At 44.2% G+C, this 12,350-nt stretch overlaps 1 protein-coding gene across 2 annotated transcripts; it reads left to right on the forward strand.

Annotated features, from left to right (window-relative positions):
• The first annotated feature begins 7,732 nt into the window (after positions 1-7,732).
• Positions 7,733-11,771, forward strand: LOC306894137 (uncharacterized protein). Of its 2 annotated transcripts, XM_079456421.1 has the most exons (3): positions 7,733-7,830; positions 8,080-8,175; positions 8,917-11,770. In XM_079456421.1, exon 3 carries the CDS (start codon positions 8,919-8,921, stop codon positions 10,191-10,193), a length of 1,275 nt encoding a protein of 424 aa, XP_079312547.1. In that variant the 5' UTR covers positions 7,733-7,830; positions 8,080-8,175; positions 8,917-8,918; the 3' UTR covers positions 10,194-11,770. The 2 variants fall into 2 exon arrangements, with proteins under 2 accessions (XP_079312547.1, XP_079312548.1); XM_079456422.1 differs by lacking the exon at positions 8,080-8,175 and having other exon boundaries at positions 8,917-11,771.
• The last annotated feature ends 579 nt before the right edge of the window (positions 11,772-12,350 follow it).

Genomic DNA, 12,350 nt, shown 5'->3' on the forward strand with positions numbered 1-12,350 from the left:
TTTAATGGACTGTAAAGAAAAACGGTATCGCTCAAATAAAAAATTGTCCGGTTAGACATTTAATGTCTGTGTTACCAACTTGTGCGCGATTAAGGAAAACGAATGAAAAAACTAACGGCGTAGGCAAGTTCAACACCGCTCGCGCTTTGAAAAGGGGGCGGAGATTGTAACAAACCTCGGGTTAGTGGAATAAAACCTGCTCACGACCAGGGGCCCGTTCTTCGTACGTCGCTAACTCGGTTAGCTGGATTTGATTGTTGACGATTTGGCATGATCTTGGATTGTTCGGTTCTTGGACGCTCATCCTGGACTTGCTGTCATAGCAACAGGTCCGTAAGCTTAACCTGCTTGGGAGCAGGCTAACTTCATGTAAACAGGATTAGATTGCGGCTTTATAAGCGGAGGAGATGGGTAAGTCTGTCGCAGCCATGTCTTGTACATTTTTACGACAGCAACCTGTTGCGGAAGGTGCAATAATAATTCGCAGAGCTTTTCAAATTAATAGACAGGATCATTTAGCGCAGCGCGATAGCGTCATTGTTGAGAGATACCGTTTTTCTCGTTAGGGTGTTATTTACATCATTCATTTGTTGGAACCACATTACGTGTTTAACACGGAGGAGTCGGGCTTTAACAACAGCACAGACTGTGTGCATTCGCAAACTTTACCTGCCGCTCAAGCAGTTTTTGTTGTATTTGTCACCGGGTGAACGAACCAGGAACCGAAGAGAGACTGCGACTCCATAACATATTTCTAAGCCACTTAAGACCACAGGTTGTAAAGCAGGATTTTTTAGCTATTGCAGGTACATTTATAATTGTTAATGACATGCAATCATGACCATACCAATAAGTATGAATAACAGTATCCTTCAGGCTTCCCTAACGTGATTTGTGCCATAGACTGCACACATGTCCCCATCAAGGCCCCCCAGGCCCCAATGAGGGGGATTTTGTGAAGCGAAAGGGCGTTCATAGTGTAAATGTGCAGGTAAATTACAATTACAATTTATAATATTCCAGATTATTACATGGGAAAAAAAAGTAATGAAATCAAAAAGTATGCAGTTGACTGACTCAAATCTCTTCGATGGTGTGTGACTCTATGCTCCATGTCACCAATGTGGAAGCAAAATGGCCAGGATCAGTACATGACTCAAGAATTTTCAGAGAGTCACATTTATGCACATTATTTGAACGTGGTAAGGGAACAAACATTTCAAGCTCACAGTATTATACACAGTATTATGCTGAGCCTAACAGAACTGCATTTTTCCATTATACAGGGGATTGTGATGGGATCCTGCTTGGAGACAGGGGCTATGCCTGCAGGCAGTATTTTATGACGCCCTTCCCTGAGCCAAACCCTGGACCACAAACCCGTTACAATGCAGCTCTAGCCAGGACAAGCATTGAAATGACCTTTGGGCAACTAAAGGGAAGATTTCAGTGTCTGAAAAGTCTGAGGGTTGCACCTGACAGGGCCTGTGACAGAATTGTTCCATGTGCCATATTGCATAACTTTGCCACCATCAGAAAGGAGAGGAGCCCTGTGGTGGGGGTGCAGCCTGATGATGACCTCCAGCCAGTGCACTTGAACCAACCTAGCTGCACGGGACAGAATTGTGGAACACCATTTTTTTACTGAATAAAAGACAAGACAAATATGCTTAGTTTCTTGAGTTTATTTAAAAGATTATTTATAAAGAAAAGCCAGCAAGTCATATTTTGCCTGCAATAAGAGATAGTTATGGAAAGTCAGCAATACTACTATGTGTTAAATAGTGTATTTGTCATGATTCCGCTATCATGTCATGTTTATTTTTGGTCTTGCAGCGGAGTCATGGCATAGCCTTAGGTTTTGTGTGAGAAAGACATGGCTTTGTTTTGATTCTGACATGCCATGTGCTTTCTCGTGTCTCGTCAGTGTTTCCCGCCCTTTTGTCGCGTTAGCCTTCCCATTAGTGTCTCATTACCTACACCTGCCCCTTGTTCAATTATCCTGTGTTTGTTTCCCTTTAAAACCTCCTCTTGTCTATTGTCCTGTGCTCGTTCATTGTATTTGGTATCTTGTACTTTGTTCCTCTATGCTGTGTCAAGTACCAAGTTCTCGTTCAGTGTATTTTGGTGAGTCAGTTTAGTCTTGTCCTTAGTGTTTATTTTTCTAGTTTAGTTAGTCCATGTCCTGGTTGTCCCTATTATTTGTCTAGTCTTGGTTTTACTCCATCGTGAGTCTTTGTTTTGTGTTTATTGTGTATTAAATTTATTGTTATCTCCTTCACCCCCGAGTCTGCCTGCAATTGGGTTCTTCTCTCCACACAGTTCATAACAGAATGAACGAGCCACAGAGAACCCAGCAGGCAGCCAGGGACCGTGAGCAGTCCTCTGCCAGCCAGGACCACCAGCATTGGTGGCAGTCGACTGCTGACTTAATTCAGCGGGGCGATGGTCCTTTCCAGCCTCAGGGAGATAGGTCCCTGAGTGAGTATGCTCGAGCGTCTGTGGCAAGACGGGGTTTTCTGCCAGAGACGCTCATGAATGCCTACTTCCTGGCAGGCCTCGTTAAGCCTCCACCGTTGGAGGAACGGGAGAGGCTGATCCGGGGGTCCTTTCAGCAACTGGTCAGCAGTCTTGCCTCCAGCTGCCCCTCAGCTTCGCACTCTCCCCTGCCTCCGATCCCAGAGAGTCGTTCCCTGAGAATCGGGGCCGTGGGCCTCTCCTCACCCTCTGCACCCTTCGACTCTTCCAGCACGGAGCTAGTCATGCTCCCCACCGCTTCTCCGCAACCGGCTACACCCACCGTGAGCCGGTCGAAGAAGAAGAAGAAGCCGAGGAGGGGTGTAATCTCCAGCCCGAACTTCCAGCCGGAGGAGAACACCGGGACTCAGCCCAAATATTTTTTGGGGGGGCGTCATACGGGCAGGAGGGCCCCGTCCAGCGGGCCTCCTGATGTCCCGTCAAGTCCGGTGGTCCCAAGTCCGGTGGTCCCAAGTCCGGTGGTCCCAAGTCCGGTGGTCCCGTCAAGTCCGGTGGTCCCGTCAAGTCCGGTGGTCCCGTCAAGTCCGGTGGTCCCGTCAAGTCCGGTGGTCCCGTCAAGTCCGGTGGTCCCGTCAAGTCCGGTGGTCCCGTCAAGTCCGGTGGTCCCGTCAAGTCCGGTGGTCCCGTCAAGTCCGGTGGTCCCGTCAAGTCCGGTGGTCCCGTCGAGTCCGGTGGTCCCGTCGAGTCCGGTGGTCCCGTCGAGTCCGGTGGTCCCGTCGAGTCCGGTGGTCCCGTCGAGTCCGGTGGTCCCGTCGAGTCCGGTGGTCCCGTCGAGTCCGGTGGTCCCGTCGAGTCCGGTGGTCCCGTCAAGTCCGGTGGTCCCGTCAAGTCCGGTGGTCCCGAGTCCGGTGGTCCCGAGTCCGGTGGTCCCGAGTCCGGTGGTCCCGAGTCCGGTGGTCCCGAGTCCGGTGGTCCCGAGTCCGGTGGTCCCGAGTCCGGTGGTCCCGAGTCCGGTGGTCCCGAGTCCGGTGGTCCCGAGTCCGGTGGTCCCGAGTCCACCCACTCCAGTGTCAAGTCCTGCCCTGCCGGCCTTCCAGCCGGCGTCAAGTCCTGCCCTGCCGGCCTTCCAGCCGGCGTCAAGTCCTGCCCTGCCGGCCTTCCAGCCGGCGTCAAGTCCTGCCCTGCCGGCCTTCCAGCCGGCGTCAAGTCCTGCCCTGCCGGCCTTCCAGCCGGCGTCAAGTCCTGCCCTGCCGGCCTTCCAGCCGGCGTCAAGTCCTGCCCTGCCGGCCTTCCAGCCGGCGTCAAGTCCTGCCCTGCCGGCCTTCCAGCCGGCGTCAAGTCCTGCCCTGCCGGCCTTCCAGCCGGCGTCAAGTCCTGCCCTGCCGGCCTTCCAGCCGGCGTCAAGTCCTGCCCTGCCGGCCTTCCAGCCGGCGTCAAGTCCTGCCCCCAGTCCTGCCCAGGCGGCCTTCCAGCCGGCGTCAAGTCCTGCCCCCAGTCCTGCCCAGGCGGCCTTCCAGCCGGCGTCAAGTCCTGCCCCCAGTCCTGCCCAGGCGGCCTTCCAGCCGGCGGCTCAGCCGGCCTTCCAGCCGGCGGCTCAGCCGGCCTTCCAGCCGGCGGCTCAGCCGGCCTTCCAGCCGGCGGCTCAGCCGGCCTTCCAGCCGGCGGCTCAGCCGGCCTTCCAGCCGGCGGCTCAGCCGGCCTTCCAGCCGGCGGCTCAGCCGGCCTTCAAGCCGGGAACAAGAACAGTTCCCCCGAGGACTTCTCCCATCAAGTCCCCGGGGATTCCACGTTCGCGAGCGCCCCCGGGAACTAGGACTGTCCCACCCTATCCCTACCCTCTTGGACACCCTCCCGTGAACTTTGTTGTTCCCCCACCCCCCCTCCCATGTTTATTATTTTTATTGTCTCACCCCAACCCTGTGATTTTGCTTGCTTGTTTGCCCCTGATATTGTTTTCTTTGTTTTGCCTTGTATTGTCGTGTTCCCAGTCTGTCTTGTCTTGTTAGTCTACCCCTTGATGAACACCTGGAGGTGTTCATTTAAGGGGGGGCTTATGTCATGATTCCGCTATCATGTCATGTTTATTTTTGGTCTTGCAGCGGAGTCATGGCATAGCCTTAGGTTTTGTGTGAGAAAGACATGGCTTTGTTTTGATTCTGACATGCCATGTGCTTTCTCGTGTCTCGTCAGTGTTTCCCGCCCTTTTGTCGCGTTAGCCTTCCCATTAGTGTCTCATTACCTACACCTGCCCCTTGTTCAATTATCCTGTGTTTGTTTCCCTTTAAAACCTCCTCTTGTCTATTGTCCTGTGCTCGTTCATTGTATTTGGTATCTTGTACTTTGTTCCTCTATGCTGTGTCAAGTACCAAGTTCTCGTTCAGTGTATTTTGGTGAGTCAGTTTAGTCTTGTCCTTAGTGTTTATTTTTCTAGTTTAGTTAGTCCATGTCCTGGTTGTCCCTATTATTTGTCTAGTCTTGGTTTTACTCCATCGTGAGTCTTTGTTTTGTGTTTATTGTGTATTAAATTTATTGTTATCTCCTTCACCCCCGAGTCTGCCTGCAATTGGGTTCTTCTCTCCACACAGTTCATAACAGTATTAGCACTTACTCTGAAGCAACTCTATCTTCAGTGCAAATTTTCTCTCTTTCAAGTTGTCGAGTTCAATTTCTCCTCTAATTTCTCTTTTTTTCACCTCAAAATACTCTATTTTTGGTTAAAGATGCCGCTTATATAGGGAACGGATGTCACCCGGTGTAATTTTGTGAAAAAAAAGGGTCAAAACATGCATCATGCAACAAGACAAAAGTAAAACACTGCCCACCTCTGTATCAGCAGTTCTTTGTGCAGACTGTTCTGTGAGCCTTTCTGTAGACCTTTCTCTAGGTGTGGACTCCTGCAACTCATGTTGCAGACAGAAAGAATAGGTACACAAGTATATACAAATTATAGTTAAGTTATTTATGCACTTACAGGTTCTTCCTCCAAAGGACAGTCATCTGAGAGGATTTATTCACAGGTCGTGCAATGGAAATAAATGGGTATTACAATGTGTTGCACTCTTGGGGGGGGGGGAATAATGTCATTACAATTAACTACACTGTAAAAAATAATGTGATCAATAACTCATGGCAACATATTTTATATGAACTAGAAGTTTATTAGTTTTCACTTTCACAAACATTTGAAATGACTGTACCAAATTCATTTAATGCAGCAACAAACAATTTTACAGTATACTAAGGGAAATAAAAGCTCATTTAGCCTAACAGTAATGTAGGTGTTGCTGCTACTGGTCCCTGGCTTTGGGTCTAAGGAAGAGCTGCCCCCAGGGATGCCCTCCACACTGGGTCGGTTTGAAGTCAACCCAAGGGCCAGCTCTTCTGCTGGGGTATATTGTGGGGGTGCAGGACCACCACCTGTAATCTTTCAGCCTTTTCTTGGTGGCTGTCATAAATAGACACATCATTTAACAGTGGCTTTTAAAATAAGGACTGTATAAGAAGTGTAGGCTACAATTTTGTAGAATATTCTTGTACTTTACTTTTACTTGTTCCCATTTTCTACTGGGTCCGTGGTGGCTCTGACATAAGTAAATATGAAATAAATAAAAAATGCAAAAATACATACTGTAGAAAGTGATAGAAACATCTGACATGGACACCACTTAAGCATTTAATTAGTTTGAATTTAACGTTCAAATTGGGCATAACCTTCCATTAAAAGCTCTTGTTCTGCTTGAGAGGAAAACTGGGCGTGTTCTTTAGCCATGCTGAACAGCCAATCACAGCGTTGCTGATCATTGTTTCTACTATCGATACATATCCCCTTTTAAACCAACGCAAGAGCGCGCAATGATCTCAGATAACTCAATCCAGCGATACTAATCATAAACAACAGGTGTGTTCGAAGAACCCAATTAGCCGGATCATGATTAGCACGATGATGTCATCTTGGATGTGTCTTTTGATCTCGGATGTAATAAGCGACGTACGAACGGGCCCCAGGACTCACCAGTGCAGATTCGACACACCGCCATATTCCCGCCCACGTTCTCTGGTTTGTTACATAGATTTGAGTGAAGTCACATTCAGCCAATCACAAGTGAGTGTTAACCTACGAGGCGAATCTGTTAGTTCAAACTAATGAGCGGGAACAGCGGCTGTTGTATTGTGTTGTAGCGCAACTGAAGTCGGGTCCTATGGGCACAGATGAAAGGTATGGACCATATATACGCGTTAAAAACAAGCTGCTGTGGTGTCGATCATGTGTGATTCGAGTATGCGGAAGTAACGGCGTTTACAGGAGAAAAGTTCAGAGCTCGCGATCACTGCAGTTGAAGCTCTGAGAGGAACGGATGATTCATGCGCGTGCACGAATATTACATGTAATATTATAATTGAACGTTTTCGATGTCCCGCGGTACAGACCCGGAAGTGACGCTCCAGGCATTGGCATGTCCCGTGTCATGAGGTTTCCCTCTGTTATTTAAAGTATTTGACGTAAGGATTTTTAACGTCATCAACCCTGAACCCTGACCTCTATGACAAGAATAGACGCGAATATTGTGCTTCAAAAGAACGTTTGAATATCTGTGTGTGTCATTGAAACACGTCTGTTTAGCACATCAGTTCAAATCTAAGAGCAATAATACATTTGAATGTTATTTCTCATAAATATCTCGACTATACATTGTAATCTGGTGAATTAAAGTCTCAATGTCCTGCTGAAACAGCAACATCAGCAAAACCTTGTTTCCTTAAAGTAAATATACGTGTGTATGTGTGACAGTATCTTTTAAAATGGCGCCTCCGCTCCTGGATAAAGACTCATCTGAATCCTTCTCTAACATCTCCAGTTCACACCAACAGTGATTGACACCTTCAGTAAAGCTCCTCCTACATCAAACCACCAATAAATACCAGAAAGCAACAAGCAGAAGAATCACTTCAGGTGTAAGAACTGAAATCTTCACACAGTTGTTGGAGTTTGTGGAAGAGAAGCTTGAGAACACGAGAGATCCAGAACTACACACAACAGAAACTCAGAGGACTAAAGAACACAGAGGTTGGTTTCTGTTTTTAAATCTTTATTACAGATTGGATTTAAAATCTAGATAATAAATTTAGTGATTGTCGGTGGACAATAAATGCAGAAAATTAGCAATAAAATACATTTCATTAATAATATGGCTGTGATGTCCTGTTGTTTATCTCGAGAAAGGGGGACCTCTAGTGGTGTCTCTCACGTAACGTTATGTTTATTTTTGTACTATCAGTCTTGCCGTAGTTCGGATATTTATGGTGAAGTAAACGTTACGCATTTTTTCTCTCTGGCCTGAAAAACGTTTGCCTGTAAGTACAAACTCAGAGTTATGTTGTTATTGAATATTAGTAATGCAAGTAATCCTCTGTTATTGAGTTTAAGTTAATTCTAAATATGTGTTTTGATCGCGTATGCTACACGCTAGCATCGTAATGGAATTTCTCATAGAAGTTAGCCTTAAGCTAACGCATGTGTTCCTGAATGCTTTTATATATTTTATATTTCATGTTCGTCTGTATCTTAGTTAAATACTGAGATGTATTTTTGTATCTTTGTAGTTTAACAGTGCTTCCTGAGTAAAGTTTGAAAGGATACACAAGCTTCATTCTTTGTCTTGTGGAAACTGTTATCTATCTGCCGAACTAATGTATCAGGCAAGACCACACACTCACACAGAAGCAGAATAATGGACATAGGTTGACCCCCCTTTCTGCTTTGTCTTTAAATAGCTTTTTGGACCTTTTTTTACACATTTTCATCAGTCTATTTTTTTATTGTCTTATTGGAAAAAACATGAATGCATTTGTTCTTCTACCAGACCAGAACACAGACGTGATGATTTTAATTACAGGACATATAATTCAATGACACAACTTTTTTTTTAAATAAACATGAATTTGTTCTCTGGCTTACACAAATAATATTTTAACATAGAAATAATAATTCTATTGCTTTTGTCTGCTGGAAATCTCATTACCGTAAAGCGTCCCGCTACATCTGAGTGCATTTTATGTTGTAATTTAAACCGAGTAAAGTTAAAATATTCTCTTACTGTGTGTTCACACCGAGCGCGAATGAGGCGTCAAGCGCGAGTGATTTACATGTTCTATTTCACTCGCGAATGACGCGAATTTCACGCGCGAATGAAGCGAGTAAACACAAAATGTTCAAGCGTCAAACTACTCGCGAATAGCGCGTTTTTGATGCCTCATTCGCGCTCTATGTGAACACACAGTTAGGATGTGTTCATCTTATATGGCAAACACTTTTATCCAAAGCAATACTCAGTGCACTGAATGACTGTGTTCGCTGAAAATGAAACCATGATCTTGTCTTGTGATGTTGTTTTGTACAATTGTAAAACTGTGTTTAACAGATAGTTTTGTTCACTTCAGATATGATGGAAGTGAATAAGGACAGTCAAGATGAAGTAAAAGATGCTGATCAGAAACATCAACGTGCACAAAGATTCCAGAAAGTTTCACTGGAAGAAGCTCTGAGAACAGGAGACAAAAAGAGTGAAAAACAGCACATGAGAATTCACACTGGAGAGAAACCTCACGCATGTCTACAGTGTGGAAAGACTTTTACACAAACAGGAAACCTTCAGATACACATGAGAATTCACACTGGAGAAAAACTTCACGCATGTCAACAGTGTGGAAAGACTTTTACAAACACAAGTGGCCTTAAGATTCACATGAGAATTCACACCGGAGAGAAACCTCACGCGTGTCTACAGTGTGGAAAGACTTTTACAAACACAAGTGGCCTTAAGATTCACATGAGAATTCACACCGGAGAGAAACCTCACGCGTGTCTACAGTGTGGAAAGACTTTTACAAACACAAGTGACCTTAAGATTCACATGAGAATTCACACTGGAGAGAAACCTCATGTATGTCAACAGTGTGGAAAGAGTTTTACACGAACAGGAAACCTTCAGACACACATGAGAATTCACACTGGAGAGAAACCTCACGCATGTCTACAGTGTGGAAAGACTTTTACACAAACAGGAAACCTTCAGACACACATGATAATTCACACTGGAGAAAAACCTCACACATGTCTACAGTGTGGAAAGAGTTTTACAGAAACAGGAAGCCTTAAGAAACACATGAGAATTCACACTGGAGAAAAACCTCACGCATGTCTACAGTGTGGAAAGAGTTTTACAGAAACAGGAAGCCTTAAGAAACACATGACAATTCACACTGGAGAGAAACCTCACGCATGTCTACAGTGTGGAAAGACTTTTACACAAACAGGTGACCTAAAGATTCATATGAGAATTCACACTGGAGAGAAACCTCACGCATGTCTACAGTGTGGAAAGAGTTTTACACAAACAGGTGACCTAAAGATTCATATGAGAATTCACACTGGAGAGAAACCTCATGGATGTCTACAGTGTGGAAAGGTGTTTACAGTCCCGAGTAGCCTTAAGAAACACATGAGAATTCACACTGGAGAGAAACCTCACGCATGTCTACAGTGTGGAAAGACTTTTACACAAACAGGTGACCTAAAGATTCATATGAGAATTCACACTGGAGAGAAACCTCATGGATGTCTACAGTGTGGAAAGGTGTTTACAGTCCCGAGTAGCCTTAAGAAACACATGAGGCTTCACACTCGAGCGGAACCCTTCAATGGATCAGAGCAGTAAAACGTAGGGCTGTACGATGATGGAAAAATTAACATCACCATTATTTTGTCAGTTGAACTTCTACAACATGGTATTTCAAACCACGCAAACAATAATCTAAAAAAATGTCGAAACAGAAATGAAAATGTTGTGACCTTCAGAATGAAACCTTGCTGCTCCTTTTTTTATATAAATCCTTATTATTGGTCACTCTTACAAGATACAACCATGATTTTCTGACGCTATCGGGAGTTTAGTGTTTGCTTTTAAAACATTATTGTCATCACGATTGTGCTAAATTAATTGCACATTTAATACACAGCTCGTTGGAATGCTTGATTCTGATTGGCCAGTCGCGACATTTGCAGGTTGGTTATTCCCAAATATTAACCGCTCAAATAACTGATAACACAATGTAATAACATATATTACATGATATTTACAACTTATTAAACCAAATTGCCTGTTCATGACATGTGAACATCCTTTCTGACCAAACGGAAAGAAAACGGCTCAACATCTGTAATCTGAATGAATTTCTTTCTATATCACCTTCAAACCGTTGGTAGAGACTGTCTCCAAACCCACCTTTATAGTTTGGTACAAAAAGAGGTTCTGGTGACCTATCTATTTAATTTAGTTATAATTCAACTGTTAAGGGGGGAACTCATCTGTTTCCATTATATTAAGCCTTAAAGTGCTGCATAATTAAGGGCATGGTCACATTTACATTACCAATTTACAAGTAGTCAACATTTTGTCATCACGCTAAACAGTACCGTTAGTTTTCAAGGCCATGCTACTTAGAGGATTAAAGCTGTAGTAAGCAAAGGAGAGAATGAACAATAGGATTTTTATAGACACATGCAAAGACTTGGTTATTGGTTAGTCAAATAAATGTGGAACATGTCTGCCGTTTGGGTGGATGCTGGATGTTCATTCCACCACAAGGGATCCAAATGAGTAAAGGGATTTGGTGCCTCGCTGTCGCTCATTTTCAGACTGAAGATGACCGGAAGGGATGTAGACCTGGAGCAGAGAGTTAAGGTAACTTTATTGACAGGTGGAATGCCGCTGCTGTCCGCCGTTTGTCGGTCTGAGCTAACTTGATCACGTCAAGATATTTATTTTAGTGGGAAAAGTTCTGTAAAAAAAAAATTTCTCACACAGCAATACATAACTTTATTTGAAACGACAAAATCAATTAGATTAAGATTATGTCACGATCGTCAGCTGGAGTCCCCATGAACTCCAGTAGAGGGCCCTCCACTAAGGACTCTTTTTGTGTCCTTTCCCATTTCCCATAATCCTCGGACTAATCACCACCAGGTGTTTCCAATTCCACTCCCTATATAATCATGTTCCAGACTCTCAATCAACGTAGTAAAGTCTTGTTTAGCCTCTCTGACATTTCAGTGCGGTCCCTGTGTTTGTTCCTGCCGGGTTTTTTTTATCTCGGATTGCTTAATCTTAAACGGACTGTGATGACCTGCCCCGACCTCTGCTTGTTAGTGTTTTTGGATATCCCCTGACATACCTGACGCTGTTCTCTGACCTCTGCCCTTTTGACCATTCTTTATAATAAAATACTGCATATGGATCCGAACGTCTCTGACTCCACATTACAGATAGACATCATTCAATGTTTATATAAGCACACTCCTGCTAAACTCAAGCGGAATGATCTTTACATTATTTACAATAAATTGATAGAGAAATAGAAAATTACTCCAGCCATGGGTTTATTAAATTAATGTGAATGTATTTATATCTCATGGGAACTTATATTTATATTTTTTGTCTCCCTCCTTGTACAGTGCAGTTAGCAAGTGGAGGATATATAGTGAATAAATACAGAATACAATATTAGGGAAATATTATACAGTGGGCATTGACAAATGAAAATACTTTACAGGTATGTACTTATGAAAATATAACAAAAGGTATGCACTATGAACAATATATACAGATGGCTATATACTATGAACATTAATGTACAGGTGGATATGAACAGATAATAATTTATACTAAACCATAGTGCAAGTGACTTAAGTGTGCATAAATTATAAGCATTAGCTATTAAAGTTGCAGTGCAATAGGTGAGTTAATGCAGTTGTTGAAGTTATAGTGCAATAGATGAGTAGATGCAGTTAATAGAGTTACAGTGCAGTAGATAAG

The sequence above is a fragment of the Barbatula barbatula genome (assembly GCF_947034865.1).
Source record: "Barbatula barbatula genome assembly, chromosome: 5".
NCBI lineage: Eukaryota > Metazoa > Chordata > Actinopteri > Cypriniformes > Nemacheilidae > Barbatula > Barbatula barbatula.

What these genes read in the sequence shown, in the direction of transcription:
- LOC306894137 (XM_079456422.1), top strand. Translation starts at nt 8,919, where the DNA reads ATGATGGAAGTGAATAAGGACAGTCAAGATGAAGTAAAAGATGCTGAT.